This window comes from Musa acuminata, chromosome BXJ3-9 (assembly GCF_036884655.1).
Source record: "Musa acuminata AAA Group cultivar baxijiao chromosome BXJ3-9, Cavendish_Baxijiao_AAA, whole genome shotgun sequence".
NCBI lineage: Eukaryota > Viridiplantae > Streptophyta > Magnoliopsida > Zingiberales > Musaceae > Musa > Musa acuminata.
Genome location: NC_088357.1, coordinates 42,337,556 through 42,356,624, shown reverse-complemented (window position 1 = coordinate 42,356,624; position 19,069 = coordinate 42,337,556). Strand labels below are relative to the sequence as shown.

Sequence of the window (19,069 nt, the reverse complement as noted above, 5' to 3'; positions counted from 1 at the left end):
TTCAAGTCTTTGTTGTCAGTTCGCGTGTAAACCGAGCATAGATGAATGTGATATTTATAGGCCCCGAATTGATTAAAATTTAGAGCCAAAATAGTCTCATCTCGGGTTCAGGGTGCTGGCGGTATCATCGCTTGTCAGTCTAACACTAGGTGGTACCAGGGCCTGACATATTGACACTGCATGGTACCACCTCTTGATAGTCTAGAAAAGTATATTCTTGACTTTTCCAGCTCATATATAGTTCCACTACTAGTTTAGCGGTGCCATTGCTAGTTTGGTGGTACTACCGCCTAACTTAACTTTTGGGTCATTAAATGAGCCTCCCAATGAGCCTAAATTAATCACAATTTAAGCCTAATTGGCCCCTAATTAAGTTAGAATGATCATACCAAAGCTAACTCATTTAGCCCCCTAAACTACGTTGATCTAGACAAATGATTACAAAGCATGCATCTTTTGTCCAGCATGTCATTGGTTCATCTGACACTTTATCCGATCCTTCGACGTATCGAACTATCCTTCGGCGTATTGCCCAATCAGTATGTTAACCTTCCGCAACTTCCGATTTCCTTAGTGCAATTTCCAATCCTTCATCCTGATGCCCGAACTTATAACACGAAGTTCTTCTGCTAGCATGTCGACCAATCCTTCAGCCTGACGTTCAATCTTCTGACATGTTTTACTCCAGCCCAATTTCTGATTCTTCTTATTTTAATCAATTTGTCTTTGCATGATCAAAGATAATCCTGCATCACTTTTTTTCAAAATATAGATTAAATCATAAACTTATAAATTGATTTTGTTATCAAAATCTAATATTCAATAATCTCTCCCTTTTTTATGATAGCAACCAATTGATGATTGAGTTAATCTTAACTCTCCCTATATATATGCTATATCAAAATAAAGCAAACTTGAATTCAAAAGATATAATAACATTTGAATTCAAGTGAAACATATGCAACATATATCATAATTTCATATATCGTGCATCATTATTTAAATATAGTTTCAAGTCATCAAGGTATAACATGCACAATTCCAAAATATTACAAATCATCATCACTTTGGGCATCATACCAAAACGATTAATTTTGAAATCATCATTACTTAGGCATGCTTGATATAAAAATATGAAACATTTCAAATCATCATTACTTCTCCCCCTTTGTCATCAACAAAAAAAAAGAGAAAAGTGTATCTAGCAAGTTATTGAAATGCACAAGCCTAATTTTTTTAGAGATTGTAAGTTTAGCAATTTTACTTTTCTGAAGATGTACAAGCTAGTAATTCTTACTTCTCTTTTAAGATATATAAACTAACAATTCTACTTCTGTTGAGATGTGCAAACTAGCAATTCTTGCTTCTCTTTTGAGATGTGCAAGCTAGCAAACTTTGCTTCTCATTTTAGATATGCAAGTTAGCAAGGTTTTTTTCTCTTTGAAATGTGCAAGCTAGTAATCTCTTTTGAGATGTACCAGCTAGCAAGTTTTCTTTTTTTTACGATATGCAAGTAAAACGTTCTCCCCCTTTGTCATTATCAAAAGGAAGGGAATAATACAATGTGATAAATATTTAACTTTTATATTAATTTTCAAACATAACATAAGGCATACAATCATAAATACAAAAGAATTATACATACAAAAATCATGACATAAAAGATATTAATATTAAAGATTATGAAGGATCAAGTCATGATTTATTTTGACAAATCCCTTCTTTTGTAAATAATAAAAAAAATCATAGGAGATCAAATAATAGGTGATTTTTAAAGGAAATCTTAAATCATGAATTTTGAGAAATTAAGAGAAAAATCATGATTCACAAATATTTTCTTTAGCAAAAAGAAGCATAGGAGATAAAAGATCTTGATTCATATAGAATAAATCTCAAGTTATAATTTTGATAAATCAAAAGAGAAATCATGATGTGGATAAAACTCATTCAAATTCAAATCATTAAATCATCAAAATCACTTTCATAGTTCAAGATATTCAAAATAACATACATAGATTCATCACTCACGATCTCTTGTTGAAAAAAAAAATTGAAAAGTTTTATAGTAATTTTCAACAAAAGTTTTATAGAAAAATTGTTTGTTTCTGTGATTGATTTCTTATAAACATGCCCTAGCATTACATCATCATTTGAAAACAAAAAATAAGTTTCATCACAATCATTAATCTCAAGAGTATAGCACATTGAATTATCTTTAATAAAAATTTTGATTTGTTAATAATTATTTTAATTCTAACGATGATTATTATTATTTATTATAGTAATACATTTTTCTTCTTTAAGTGAATCTAACTCTTCATACCTAGTGGAATACCTAGTGGAAGGAGTTAACATGAAATTGCCATACTCATTTTTTTTTTTTAAATCACTAGCAGGATCCTTTCCCCTTTTTTTGTATTTTATATGTCTTACTAACTAATTTAGAAACAACTCATGAAATGTATTAAGTAATTTCATAATAAGGTAAAGGGGTTTGGTTGAGTCACCTCGTTATCGAGACCCATCAAAGTGCAGTTTGCCACCTTGTCTTTGTTGGTTTGCTCCTTATCTTCGGATGTACTTGATTTGTTCCGTGTCATCTTGAATGTTTTCTTCTTCTTTGGTAGCTTCTTCTTCATCAGTTGTGGACATTCACTCTTAAAGTGCCTCGACTGATTACATTTATAGCAAGTTATTTTATCATTTTTAAGTTTATTTTTATTCTTAGATTCTTGTTCTATGAATTTCTTAAATTTTATTATGAGGAGTTCAAGGTCATCATCATCATCATCATTACTTGAGTTTTCTGGTCTTATTTGATTCTGAGTGTCAAATCCTTCTTATTATTTGAAAGGTTATTCTCATATTCATCATATCATATAAGTCATTTTATAGGTCATTAAAGACCCAATAAATTCTCTAAGAGTATTTATTAAAATCACTTGGTTTTATATTCACTTAGTTTCATTCAAAACAATTCAAAACCATGTATTAAAAGATTGATTTTAGATTCTTTAAATTTACTTATGCCTACATGTGTAATTTCAATAGTGTGTCAAATGTCATATGTAGTTTTGCATATCGAAATACTATTAAATTTATTTTTATATAAAGCACAAAACAAAGCATTCACAACTTTAGCATTTAACGAAAATATTTTTTTCTCAAAATAATTTCATTCGTTCATAGGATTAGAGGGTTGTTAAAAATCATATTCGATAATATTTCATAAATCAAAATTCATAAAAAGCAAGAAAACTCTCATTCGTATTTTTTAATTTCTATAATCCATCCCATTAAACATAAGATGATGAGTGATAGATGTTGGATAATCTTGGGGGCGACATTACATGCGCAGTGGAAGAACATAAAAATAAAATCCTCAAATTCTCAAATATGTGTTCATTGTCATGCGAAGATTGGTGCGCAAAATTAACGAAACTTAAAACTGCATATAAGATATATTATGTTACCTAGGGAGATCGTATATCCATGAATCCCTACAGATCTCTAGGTGACGGTGAAGGAGGTCAAAGGCCCTCATCTCTAACGGTGATCCATACAATAGGGCTACAATGAAGCTCCTCAAAAATCCAAGCCAACTCTAAGGAGGAGAAGGGGAGAAGAATAGGAGAGACAACAAAAAAGCTCTAGCTTATGAACCACTGATTCCCTCCTATTTATAAAGGTCCCCTATCAATTTAACCCTAATGGATCCTGCCTTATTGGGTATTGGATCTCCATCCAACTACCCAAGACTCTTAGATTAGTGGATCTCTATCCAATAATTTCTCTTGGGCTTTTATTTATCTCATCCACAAGATCTAATAATTCAGGGGCTTATTAGATATCCAATAAGATAGGAGCTCCGGCGGATATCTCATATCTGAACTTCTACTTATCGCAACGCCTACCATATGTGTGTGACTCTCTAGGCCCAATATCAAGCTGGTCGTGAGTCATACAAGTCAGAATTCCTTCTGGCTTAGTGAATTATTATCTTCATAATAATTCACCCAGCCAGACGGAATTCTGACATATATCTTTATAATAATTTACTCGACTCATTAACTGCGGACGTACTAGGCCACTACGCAACGGTTCCTATACGAACAGGGGAATCCAATCCATTGGACATATCTATCTCAATTATCATATATCTATAGTTCCTCATGTTGTGAAATCTTGGGGGGACATCATATGCGTAGTGGAAGAACATAAAAAATAAAATCTTCAAATTCTCAAATATGTGTTCATCGTCGTGCGAAGATTGGTGCGCAAAAACCCATGACACAAAAAACCACATGTGAGATAGTTGTGTTATCTAGGGAGATCGTATATCCCTGAATCTCTACATATCTCTAAGAGAGAGTGAAGGAGGTCAAGTGCCCTCATCTTTAGCAGTTATCCACACAATAGGGCTGCGACGACGCTCTTCAAAACTCTAGGCCTGCTCTAAGGTGGAGAGGGGAGGGAGAATAGGAGAGGCAAACCAAAAAGGCTCTAGCCTATGAACCACTAATTCTCTCCTATTTATAGAGGTCCCATGTCAACTTAACCCTAATGGATCTTGCCATATTGGGTATTGGATTTCAATCCAACTACCCAAGCCTCTTATATTAATAGATCTCTATCCAATAATCACTCGTGGGCTTTTATTAGATCTCATCCATATGATCTAATAATTCAAGGGTTTATTAGATAACTAATAAGATAGGGGCTTTAATAGATATCTTATATCTGAATCTCCACTTATCGCAACGCCTACCATATGTGTGTGACCCTCTAGGCCCAATATCGAGCTGGCCGTGAGTCATACCTGCTAGAACTCCTTCTGGCTTAGTGAATTATTATCTTCATAATAATTCACTTGACTTATTGACTACAAACGTACTATGCCACTATATTGTAGTCCCCAGACGATATAGGGGAATCCAATCCATTGGACCTGTCTGTCCTTAGTTACCATATACCTATAGTCCCTCATCCATCTAATATTCTAGAGACCGTATACCATGCATGGTGTTGTCAGACCCATATGGTTTCTAATCGAGTCTTGCTCTAATCAGATTCTTTCGGAGAACTCTTTCTCTCTCAATCCGAATGACATTGGCCAAGGATTTATTTAAGCAAGAACATATGAGATATTCCTCTCATGACACCGAGAGTGGATGATCCTCTATCAACACTCAATAGTTCTCATAAAGTTGGCTACTACTCTCGATGACCGATTGTGCTAGATTTGGAACCTCTAGACCTATAAGTCCAGTATCAAAGAGTAGAGTACTCATATAGAACATCCTTGGTATCTCAAGTCTAAGGATTAGATATACCACTGGGACTACGGAATCACTGTCTAATAATAAGATATTATTAATCATCCAATATTCTATAAGCAGATTAATCAGTGAACTCATTCCCCAATAAGCACTTGTATTGTATCTCTAGTATTCTCACACGAGCAACTATAAGACTAACTGCATCCATTATATGGATGGGTATACAACCCACTAGTCTGTTCGATTATCTCGATGTCCCCTCGAGTAACCTATGATTGAGATTATTTAGGATATATGTTAAAAGGCGAATCTATTTTGAGTAACCTATGACCGGCAGCCCCAAATCTTAACAACCTTAAGATCGAGCTTATTCCCTTTCCATATCTCATATGGTGTAAACACTACCGACTTAGTTGGAACTATATTCAGAAGGTAAGCTGTAGTCTCTAGGGCATATCCCCAGAATGAGAAAGGTAGGTCAGCGAAACTCATCATGGACCATACCATGTCTAACAGCGTATGATTCCTCCTTTCAAATACACTAATGAGTTGATGTGTATAAGGAGGTGTCCATTGGGATATAATCTCATGGTCTTTGAGGAATTCGGTAAACTCTGTACTTAAGTACTCACCTCCTAGATCTGATCGAAGAGTCTTGATACTCTTTCCAGTCTGGTCCTCTACTTCATTCTTATACTCTCTGAATTTCTCAAAGGTCTCAGAATTGTACTTCATTAAGTACACATGTCCATACCTTAAGAAATCATTAGTAAAGGTAATGAAATAGGAGTAACCACCAATGACATGAGTTGAAATGAGTTCATATACATCACTATGTATGAGTTCCAGTAGCTCATTGGCTCTTTCTCTGGTTTCACTAATTGGAGAGTTGGTCAGTTTTCCATGAAGGCAAGGCTCGTAAGGCATATGACTCATAGTCGAATGGATCTAGATATCCATCCTTTAATAACTTTCGAATCCTTCTATCATAAATGTGACCTAGCTTACAATGTCATAGGTATGCACTGTTCACCTCATCTTATTTCCTCTTAGACGTACCTACATTCATGATATGTGGAGTAATGTCTAGAATAAACAAACCATCATGCAATATTCCTTTCGCCAATCTCTTAGACTTTGCTAGAGTCTACAACAAATTGAAGATGTGATAAGCAATACCGATATCCAATACCAATGCACTATCATAAAAATCTGACAATTAGAGACTGATCATGAATGTACCTAAAGCTTCTCCAAGCTTTTGTTTCGCCCTCTCTATAAGGTACTTTTTGTAGTTCCTCTTCCAGTACTCATCTTTGTCATAGTAGAAGCATTGGCTTTTATCCTTTACCGAGTCTTTCTTAGCAACTTTTGCTTTACTTGGTTTGTCCTTGCCCTTGCTCTTCTTAAGGGAGTTTTCTACTTTCCTTTTTATTTTGGTTTCACTAGTATAGAGAACTGACTTCTCTTTCTTGATAGTGCTCTCTACCTCCCTCAACATATTGAGGAGCTTAGGGAGATTCATCTCAAGCTTGTTCATATTAAAATTCATTATGAACTATGAAAATGAATCTAGTAGGGACTAAAGCATAAGATCCACACACATGTTATCCTCTAGGACCATTCCTAGACATGCGAGTTTCCTATCCGCTCAATCATCTTTAGGACATGGTTCTGAACTGGTGTCCCCTCAGTTATCCTAGCGTGGAAGAGACTTTTGGATATCTAATATTATTCAATCCTTCCTTGTTCCTCAAACAGTTTGTCGAAATGTAGGAGAATGGATCTGGCATCCATCTTTTCATGTTGTCTATGTAACTCAGGAGTCATGGGGCCCAACATTTAACACTAAGCAAGAGTGGAGTCATCAATGTACTTCACATAACAAGTGATCTCATCCTTGCTTGCCCCTTCCTCGGGCGTAGGCATCACTGTATCAAGGACGTACATGATTTTCTCCACCATGAGAACAATTCTCAAGTTACGGAGCCAATCTATACAATTTAGACCAGTGAAGCGATTGACATCAAGTTTGCCACGTAAAGGATTTGAAAGCTAAATTTTCTGAAAATAAAGATATAGCATAAATAAATAGCATACAGATTTTATAAAAATAAACAATCAAGATATGGACTTCTATCTTAATATGCTCTGACTATTTTACTAGCGAGTCAAGTGACACCCTCAACATGTGAAACGGAAGTCTTTGATAGACTTCTAGTGGGAATCGGGATCCAATTAATATCTTAGTGTAACCTCGAGGGACTCGACCAATCACATTAAGCCCAAAAGGTAGGCAACTCTTGCCGATCACAACTCCTTATGATTCCCATCCTGTTCGGCCTCCGAATCACCATGGTCTTGAGGGACTCACCAACCATGATGTTTGGTTAAGTCAACACCATCGTTACATGATGAATCTGATTCGATGATATACCCTCGAGGGACTCGACCAAGCATAACATGTCGTTAGGTTACCGGTGATATCTCTATGTCGTTGGCAAGATAGCAAATCGCGATATGGGTGAGCCTCGAGGGACTCGACCAACTCAACCTACACCGAGAATCAGTTCCTACCTATAACGATGGAAGGCCACGTGGGTCAATCTAATTGTCTCACGTTTACCGACTTAATATTATCGAGAGGGCATTTTGATTTGGTCTCCTAATGTAACATGTTACACACATACATATTTAATATATATCAACATCGCATGCAAATATATATACATATCTAGTATGTGTATAGGCGATCACATATCATATGAGCAATCACACCAGATGATCATGGACCACAACCTAGAGTGAACAGGCCCGAGCTAGTGGGTCTAATCACTCACATCAAGATTTATATGTGCAATGGTGCATCTCCATGCCTTGTGATCGTCCATCTCGTTCTCGTCGATTCCGTCAATAACTTGACGCATCATCATGCATCACGATCGTCCATCTTGTGGGTCCCACTATCACTTCCATGCTCCAGCTGCATCTCCTTGTGTGATTACAACTTAATCATAGGCACGTAGGCCCGACAATAAACGAGAAATAAAATAGAGACTCGTATGCCTCAATAATAATAATCACAAGTACACATCACATGGTCCATGATCATTCATCCACACATTATACATCACATGTAAATACTTTTTTTAGGACTACTAGATAATAATAAAAATAATAATCAACTAAACTTTTTAATTAATTAATATTTTCTAAAATTAAGGATATGCAAGGAATTTTCTGATTTATGAGGGGTATTTTCATAATTTAGACAAGGGATATAACTTAAAATTTCTAAAATATCGAGGGGCAAAACTATCTTTTGGCCAAAACCCTAACCCCTCTCTTCCCCCTAAATGCTGCGGCCGCTGCCAACCTGCCTACGACAGCTTGTGCAGTGGGGGGGCATGGGTGCGTCACCCTTGCCCGTGGGCACTGTGCTTGCGGATGGCTCCTCCCTTACGGTCGGGCACCCCTACGGGCACTACCGCCCCGCGAGCGACTATACTCATAGGTGCAACGCCACCCGTTGGGGCTCACTACCGCTGTTGCTGGCAGCTCGCGTGTGGGCCTAGTGGCGACAAGGTGCCGCCCTTGCGCGCGGGCGTAGAGCCTACACGTAGGTGGCTGTCGTGCTTGCAGCCCTGCTTACGGGTGCCACTACAGGCAGCCGTGCCCACGTGCAATGCCCGTCGGCTGTTGGCTAGGAGCCTGAACGCAGATGGCAGCACTACCATATGTGAGGGCAGCAACAGTTGCTGCCCTTTCTCGCTTTTGCGTCAACAATTTTGACATTAGAAACTTCTCCAAAACATAACATACGCAGTTTAAAATAAATCTTTCGCACGAACAATCTGGTTCTAATATCACTGTTGGGAAATCTTGGGACGACATCATATACACATCGAAAGAACATAAAAAATAAAAATATAAAATTTTCAAATATATGTTCGTCATCGTGTGATCTGAACTCATCACTTCCCACTATTTTACAGAAGGTAGCAGTCACTTGTCGACTCTAAATCTAACTCATCTTGCGATGTATTTAATCCACGCTCGTGTGAAGTGCACGTTCTTGAACTCATCGAAAAGACTGAGAAGTACTCCTACGGTATATGATGGAACAGTTAGCATCTGCATGCATATGGAGACCTCACCAACTCGTTTTTGAATTAGAATCATCAAATCGATAGAGGATTGAGAAGTGAGAAGATCAACTTACCAAGTGTTGAGTATTCAAAATGTCAATATTCTTAGAACATATTGGCTATTCTAAGTGACCATTGATAACAAGATTCTAAGATCAAATCTATCTTCACCAATTATCTCTTATAAAAAAATAATTGAACGAAAAGGACTCCTTTTGACTTGAACAATTCATCGATCAAGTTATCAAAGATCGAGGGTTCGATGTAGTGTACACGACCACTATCACTTTTTTTTTTCCTTTAATTAATAAAAAACATTAAAAGCTTAACCTGAAGGTGATTAAATATATGAGAAAAGATTATTATTGGTGGTTCCATTTGGTTCCATTTGTATGTGCTAAAGCGTACGACCGATAATAAAATTATTTTTTTATATTAATAAAATTTAATTGAACATGAAAGTACATATAGGAAAAAAAATGCAGGTATAGCAACAAAATTTATTATCCAATTGACAAGGTACGTTAAGAAGATAAATCAATGGAGGAGGATTCAATAAATCAATCCACACCACAAATGCGTTAACAAACATTTCATTAGAAAATGATAGATATTTACTTGACATTAACTTTCATCATAACCAATCCACACCACAAATGCATTATCAAATATTTCATTAGAAAAAGATAGATATCTGCTTGACATTGACTTTCATCGTAACCATACCACTGATGCTTCAAAGTAGAAAGACCTCATACCCACAATAACTAATCTTGGGATATATCCATAATCATATTTCACATCCCAATTAAAGTTTCAAGAGTCATCGAAGAAAATTCATCGATCTCATTCTAATACATTTATCATGTCACGACTTTATTTGTAGCCACATCATAAATGTTGGAGTGTGGGACCTCACATGTCCTTGAGATCAATTATAATATATATATATATATATATATATATATATATATATATATATATATATATATACTTATTTAAATTGAGTACATAATAAAAGATCTAAACTAATCCACTTTATATAAAATTTCTATATTCAAATGTTTATTGTTGAGACAAATCATCGAGTGAGTATCTAAATCTTTACATTTTCCCGTAAGGCTAGCATCTTTTGTTCCATTCGTTCATCACCTCACTAAACTCTAACTCTCCTTAAATATTATCATACTATCTTATAGGACCCAAGATGTTTAAGTTTGATTGATATTGACTTTCATACTATCTTATAGGACCCAAGATGTTTAAGTTTGATTGATATAGGACGCAAAACGTTAAGAGCTCCTATAGATAACAATAATTGACTAGATTAAGCCACATATGAGTTTAGAGCTCATGATGGAGATCCTCTAGAAGAGAACCCACACTAAAAAGTTTAAGCTATGATAATAGAAATCAAGTCACATTTCACAGACGTGGAAGGAAAAAAGATCGATCTGAATCACTTTGGATTAATGATGAACTTAAGTTCAAGTTTAATTAACAAATTCGGGGTGCCATATGATAATATCTTTTATAGTCATGTTTTTATTCTTTTAGATAGTCTATAAGAAAGGAAGAAGATGGAAATAAATAAATAAAAAAAAGATTACAAAAATCATCATTCATAAAGAACTAATATTATTTTATAAGATAATTCCAGAAGCTTATTTTATTAAAAGATGACTAGATATAATATATTAAATCACTTTGATGTGATTTTAGTTTTTAGTTACTTTATTTTTGTATTTATGACCTATATAAAGGGGTCAAAAATTATAATGAGATCATCAATCTTTAAATGAACGAGTGGTGCGATGTCATAATTTTTCCTTTGAGCCGAAGACTTGGGAGTGAGCTTAAGACTATCCTCTGCCTTCCTCTCCTCTCCAAATCCAACTCACAACAGACCTATAGATGGACATTCACGATGTCTCAAATCCCTTTATGTTGGGCAAAAGGATCGAGATCGATGATAGATCATTGAAATTTGAACGTAGGAAATTTGTCCAGAGGTATGTGGAGATTGATCTCTCATCTCCATTTACTGGGGATTTCGATCGGTGGCCTATGAGAATCTTCCCTTGACTTGCTTTGGATGCAAACGAATTGGTCTATCGGGTGGCCGATTGCAACATGAAGCAAAGAGATGAACTTGCTGTGGTTGTGGAAGGCGATGCACTGTGCAACAATCAAAGCCCTCTTATTTAACCATTTTGGTGCACGTTGAATTCTCTAAAAATCAGAATTATCTCATTTTCTCTTCATTTTTGTTCTTTTCTTATTTATTATCCACCCGTCAAATTATCTCATATATTAAGTATTCTCTCACGGTTGTATGACATCATATAAAAAAAATTCAATCAATGCGAGAACTCAATGAATTGTAGGGTCCTATCAAAATATTATTTGTGTATATCCAATAAAAATAGAAACAAATATATCTATTAAAGAAGATAAAGAAGATAAAGACAAACAAAAGGAAAGAGAGAGGAAGATCCGCAAGCTAGGCAACCATACAGTGACCTTTCTCTTTCCCCCCTTGACCGAGTGAGTTAGAATAAGACATTAAGAAATGATCCATAGATGATATCAACCTTTGAGACTTATTTGCATGAAGACTCGTCCTTTCACTCTATCCCCTTCAAACCACCGGAGGATGTAAGTTTGGATCATTCTCAACTTATATATTGGAAGCATATGTTGTTTTCTTTTTCTCATGTTCTCAATCATTTTTTAATTAATAAAAAATTATGGAAAACCTAACCTGAAGAGACTATTATTATTATTATTATTATTATTATTATTATTATTATTATTATTATTATTATTATTGGTTTCATTTGTATGTACTAAATGGTAGGATGGACACTAAAAGTATTTTTTAAAATATTACTTCTTTTTATATAAGTAAAAATTAATTGAATATAAAAGTACATATAGAAAAAGCTACAGGTATAATAATAACATATTTTGTCCACATGACATGATACCTTAGGAAGATAAATCAAGGGAAAAAGATTCAATAAATCAATCCACGCTATAAATGCATCATCAAACATTTCATCAGATAAAGATAGATATCTACTTGAATTTGACTTTCATTATAGCCACACCATAAATGTTGCTATATGAGAACCTCAACGATCCTTGAGATTATATATATATATATATATATATATATATATATATATATATGAATTTTATTAAATGGTCAAGAAATGTGACCTTTAGTGAAAGAAGGGAAGTTACACCCGGCTTACATCCAAATTTATAATTGATTCTCATATTATATCTCAATCCATAATTTATTCATGCATTTGAATTTCACATGTCATATTTTACAAATATAAAAAGAGAAAAAGATCGATACAAATCATTTGGATTGATAGTGAATTCGAGTTCAATTGACATAGTCCAATTGTCATATGATAATATCCTACATATTCATGATTTTATTTTCAAGATTTTTAATAAATAAAAAAAAGAAAAGATAGTATGAATTATCATCTTATAAGAAAGGAAGAACATGATATATAAAGAAGAAAGATTATTTTAAATACAATTTTAGAAGTTTATTTTATCAAAAGATGACCAAATGAAACATATAGAATCATTTTTTGAGGTGATTTAATTTTCATCTTTATTAGTTGCTTTTTTTTTGTGTTTCTATGACCTATGTAAAAAAACCAAGAATTATAATGGGATCATGGTAAGAGTCTTATTTTTCACAAAATGTATGAGTGATTCAAGAATACAATTTTTTCTTAAATCAAAAGATTTGGAATAAGTCTAAAACTATCATCTACTTTGGAATAAATAAACTATTCACAATAAAGACTCATATATTTCAACAAAGTAAGTCAAAAGATTATTTCAAAGTCCTCATCCTTAAATTAATATTTTTATAAATTAGATTTTTCGTATTTTCTCTCTCTATTTTATTTTCCTATTTATTATCTATCCTCACCCAACTCCCTTATATATTAAGCATTTCTTTAAGATTGCCTCGTCACATAAGATGAAAAAAATATTCAGTCAATAGAGAAGTCGATAAATGGAAGCGTTCTATCAAAATAGTATTTATACCTATCCAATAAAAATAGAAATGAATATTCTTAGTAGTTATGCATTAATAAAGATAAAAAAAAAGAAAAAAAAAGAAAAGAGAGGAAGATCCTCAGACAAGTAAATAGTGACCTCTCTCGTTCCCCGTTAAGTGGTTGAGCTAGAATGAGACATCTAAGTAATGATCAAAAGATAAAATTAATTTTCGAGACTTAGACTCGTTAGTTTTATTCCAACCCCCATTAAACCTCTCAGCACGTCATGAGACTTCTCAACGTGACGTGTCAAGTGGGTTATGAAAACCTAATTTTATAACTCTTAGTGCGTACATTAGAATACTTACCGTGATATAATTGAGCGCAAATGACCCCTACTGATTGGTCAACTAATTAGGAAACAATTGGTTGAGGATGGATTTTTTTTTATATTTGATGGATGAAAGTTTGGATCCTCCTCAACTTCAATGTTGAAATCATTGTTGATTCTTTTTCTCGTATCTCAATTACTCTTCTTTTTTTAATTGATCAAAAAATTACTGAAAAATCACTCTAAAATTTAAATATTTGAGAAGAGATTTTGTTTAATCGTATTTCTATTTTCTAAAAAAATACTTCTTTTTTATATATACAAATAATCGAACATGTTTTTTCTAATTCAACGAAAGTTGTCTATTTAAAAAAAAATTGAACATGAAATTACAAATAGGAAAACCCACATATATGAAACGTTGACGGTGACAATTCTTGTCCACTTAGACACGTTAGGAAAAGGATCAAAAAAATCAATTCATTTATCACCACTACCGTCCAAGAGATAGAAGACTGATATTTGTTTGACTTTGACTTGTATCATAATCACATCACAAATGCTGCAGAGTACAAAGAACTATAAAATAATTATTTTTGAGATATATCCAAATTAAACAAAATTTAAAGTATAAAAAATCTATAAAATACTGTGGTCATTCCACAACTCATTTCCACCTTTTTAGAATGTTAACAACAAAAGATTTAATTTAAATGACCTCGATGACTTGGACTCAGTTGCTTTTTTGTAATATTATCAGATAATAATTATTCATATTTAAAACATATATATATATATATAATTTTATATATTTATATTAATTATTCATTCTATCAGATTAACTCGTCGGTCCAATTACTGATTAGTAATGATCACATCGTTGTTCAACTGTAATTTAAGTATGGCCTCTATATTTAACACCACTTGTAATTGATTATCTCATGAAGTAAACTTTTATTTCGTATGTCACATCCTTCGCTGTGAGTCTCGAATAAGGATTGCAAGAAATATCGAGGAAGATTCGCCAGCCCATTCCAAACCATTTATCACGTCAATGAATGTTGGAGTGCGGGAACGGGTATGCCAACAACACCGGTCTTTGAGATCGATCAGTCCTCGAGGAACGTTCAGTGCCATTCTATAAATGCATGTATGGAGCCACCTTCCGACCTCACACCTTAAACTTCATCATCTCTGAAAGCTTACTCAATGGCTGCTAGCGGTGGCTGCAAGGGCAAATCTATTTGCTCAAAGCATGTCACTATGCTTATGACCATAATTATGAGCTTTGGAGTCATCTCCTGTTGTCTCGGCCATGGCGGGGGGGATCATGATGGCCATCTCGGGGCGAAGGGGGGAAGCTGCATAGAGAGCGATAGGAGAGCTCTCCTAGCTATCAAATCCGATATGTACGACTCCGGCGAAAGATTCTCTTCTTGGATCGGTGAAGGTTGCTGTAGCTGGAGAGGAGTGGCCTGCGATGACAACACCAGCCATGTCATCAAGCTCGACCTCCACTATCTCGACACTCACAATTTCTACACATATGATTTGGATGACGAGGACGATATGTGCTTCATGTTAGAAGGGATGGGTGCGAGCAAGGTAAATCCTGCTTTGCGTGATCTGAAGCATTTGAAATATCTGGATTTGAGCATGAATAATTTCTCTGGCTCCCACATTCCGCACATGATTGCTTCACTTATGCACTTGGAATATCTCAACCTATCCAATGCCATGTTTGGTGGACTAATACCTCCTCAACTAGGGAACCTCTCCAACCTACACTTCCTCGATCTTGGAGGATGTGGATTTAATGATCTACGAGCTGATGACCTTGATTGGCTCTCCCAAATTCCTTCTCTAAAACATGTTGATATGAGTTATGTCAACCTCTCTAAAGCAACTAATTGGCTTCACCAAGTTAATTGGATCCCCGGTCTTAAAGTATTGCGCTTGGAGTGGGCAAGGCTCCCGTATATTCCATCTCCTCCGCCCCCATTTAATTTGACTTCAATCGTAAAGCTGGATCTCTCTGGTTATTCCAACTTGAACACAACGATTCTAAGATGGCTCTCTCAGGCTAGCAGCCTTGCATATCTTGATCTTTCTTCTTGTAGTGGTATCGATATTGAGTCAATACAAGTCACTCTGGGAGCTCTGAGTAATTTGAAAGAATTATATTTGCAATACAATGGTATCAAAGGAAATTTTTTTGGAATGATAATGAATGTGAGCAGGAGCCTGAAGTATTTGGATTTAAGTGGGAATTCATTGAGCGGAGATATTGGACAAATCTCGAGGAGCCTTGGCTCCTTGGAGTACCTTGCATTAGATGATAACAAGTTCAATGGAGATATTCTAGAAATTGTGAAAAATGCTCCAAGCAGTTTACAATATTTAAGTTTGAGATTCAATCACATTACTGGAGAAATTCCACAAAATGTAAAGAATCTCACCAATTTGGAATACTTGGATCTCTCGTATACCAATATTACCGGAGATATACTAATGGCTTTTTGTGATCTCTTCAACTTGAAAAGTTTGATATTAGGAGGAAATAATATTTCAAAACAAATACCAAAAATTATTGAAAATCTCACCAATTTAGAATATTTGGATCTCTCGTATAATAATATTATTGGAGCTATACCAATGGCTATTGGTGATCTCATCAACTTGGAGAGCTTGATATTATGGGGAAATAAGATTTCAGGACAAATACCAGAAGCTATTGGGAATCTCCGAAATATACAATGGTTAGATTTATCTGATAATTTTTTTAGTGGACAGATACCAGAGACTTTCAACAGACTCTACAACTTACAAAGCTTGGATGTATCATATAATCACTTGACAAAGTTAGTATTTGGGACTCTAAATAAACTATGCAATTTGAGTTCTATAGATTTGTCCTTTAACCCTATTGGTGGAGAGCTAACAGATTTGATCGATGCTTTACCAGATTGTAACCAGGGAGCCGGTTTAGATATATTTATTAGGGCTAATAATTTGAGTGGGATTGTCCCCTCAAATATTGGTCAATTATCTGCATTATATGGATTGGACATCTCCTCAAATTTGCTCGAAGGCAACATCACCGAAGCACACTTTTCCAAACTCACCAATTTAATCAATTTGGACATATCTAACAACTCCTTGGATGTGATCCTATCCAATGATTGGCTTCCACCTTTTAATGCCTACAGTATTATTATGAGCTCATGTCATATGAGAACTAAATTTCCTGTTTGGATTCAAACACAAACAAATTTGAAATATCTTTCTTTATCTGAAGTTGGACTCTCCGGTAACCTTCCAACTTGGTTTTCAGATTTCTCAAAAGGTTTGTGGCATCTTAACTTGAGTTCTAATAACTTGAATGGCCCACTACCCTCTGTTGCCAATGTCATCATTGATCTCTCCAATAACTCATTTGTTGGACCCATTCCATTAAGTTTTGCAAATGCCTCGTACGTTCAAATTTTATCTTTATCTCATAACAATATCAATGGCAGTTTTTCTCCCTTATCCTGCAATCTAAATTATCTGAAAATCCTGGACCTATCAGACAATAATTTATCTGGAGAAATCCCAACATGTCATAAATCATTCCCAACTTCTCTACAGTCCTTGCATCTGAACCACAACAACCTATCTGGAAGATTTCCTTCCTTCTTGAAACATTGTGAACAATTGGTTACCCTTGATCTCGCTGAAAATAATTTGTTTGATGAAATACCAACATGGGTGGGAGAAAACCTTTTATCCTTGAGAGTTCTTAGTTTGAAGTCAAACCTATTTTATGGTCCCATTCCAGTGCACATAGCAAATCTCACTTCTCTTCAGGTTTTGGATCTTTCTTCCAACCATCTTTCTGGTAGCATTCCTTCGTCTCTAGGAAATTGTAGTGCTATGGTTGAGATACAACATGACATTACATCATTGCTTAATCTTTTTAATGTTAGCGGTTCCTATAGCGAGAGCATAGTAATAACAGCCAAAGGATATGACATCCAATACACCACAATTCTCTCACTTGTAACAAGCATAGACCTATCAAACAATAATCTTTCCGGCGAGATCCCAAGAGAGCTAACAAGCCTCCATGGATTGCTTTTCTTGAACTTATCCAAGAATCATTTGAGAGGAACCATTCCAGAAAAGATTGGTTCCATGGAACAACTGGAATCACTTGACTTATCGATGAACAATCTCACCGGAGATATTCCTTCCAGCTTATCATCTCTCACCTTCCTAAGCCACTTGAATCTCTCTCACAACAACTTGTCAGGAAGAATTCCAACAGCCGGTGGTCAAATGTCGACCTTTCTTGGCGACCCGTCGGTCTATGATGGTAATGAATACCTTTGTGGTACGCCACTGCCAGAGTGCCCTGGTGATGCAGACCATCAAAGTCCACCTCATGAACACGAAGAGAAAAACGGTGACAGGCTTGAAACAGTGTGGGAAATTACCAGCATCGTCATGGGTTTTGTGGTTGGTTTTTGGAGTTTTGTTGGAACAATGATCATGAAACAGAGCATAAGGTTTGCGTTCTTTCGATTTTTCGACAAGGCTTACGATTGGTGCTACGTGCAGTTGGCAGTCGGATGTGCAAGGTTAAAGTCCAAACAACAAAGTGTGACTTGATCCATCGATCGGTGGCAAGAACCGAAGAGTTTGCTGTTACATCTTAAGGAGGTCTCAAGTTGCTTTTCCAGTTATTAATTCCAGCTCGTATGATATGGTGTACTGTTGTCAGAATAAGGAAGGAAAAGGGTATCGCAGTTGATGGCCTTTTGCTTCATTAGTATGTATGTGTTTGTTCTAATCAGTTCAAAAACTTCATCATCCGTCGTTCTAATCAATATGTTCAAGTCAGTCATCCCTACCTCTGTCTTTATGACATTATAATCAAGCAGAAGAAGTATGCTGAAGAGCTTATTGTTACATCTTGAGGTCGCAAGCTGCTTTCAAGTAATGCTGTATGTAATCATCATGCAATGCGGTCAGAATAAAGAAGGAAGAAGTATCAAGTAATGCATTCCTTCTAATCTCTTCAAATACTTTTTTATCTTCCGTCGTTCTGTTATCGCTTTCCTTTCGAAACATTGCCTCGTTAATTGGATGACGACACATGCTTTTCTTTGTGTTATTTTATATGGCAGCTTCTGTTGGCAATTTTTGTAGCTTTTAGTAGTCTTCTGTTGACATCCATTGTCATGCTCGATCTCTCTGGTTATTAGAACTCAAGTAATGCAAGTATTC

The 19,069-nt window shown here is 35.2% G+C and overlaps 1 protein-coding gene across 1 annotated transcript; it reads left to right on the top strand.

Moving 5' to 3' along the window:
- Positions 1-15,007: 15,007 nt before the first annotated feature.
- Positions 15,008-18,451, top strand: LOC103998957 (receptor-like protein EIX1). The gene has a single exon (XM_018817945.2). The coding sequence runs from the start codon at positions 15,008-15,010 to the stop codon at positions 18,449-18,451; it is 3,444 nt and encodes a 1,147-aa protein (XP_018673490.2).
- The last annotated feature ends 618 nt before the right edge of the window (positions 18,452-19,069 follow it).

What these genes read in the sequence shown, in the direction of transcription:
- LOC103998957 (XM_018817945.2), top strand. Translation starts at nt 15,008, where the DNA reads ATGGCTGCTAGCGGTGGCTGCAAGGGCAAATCTATTTGCTCAAAGCAT.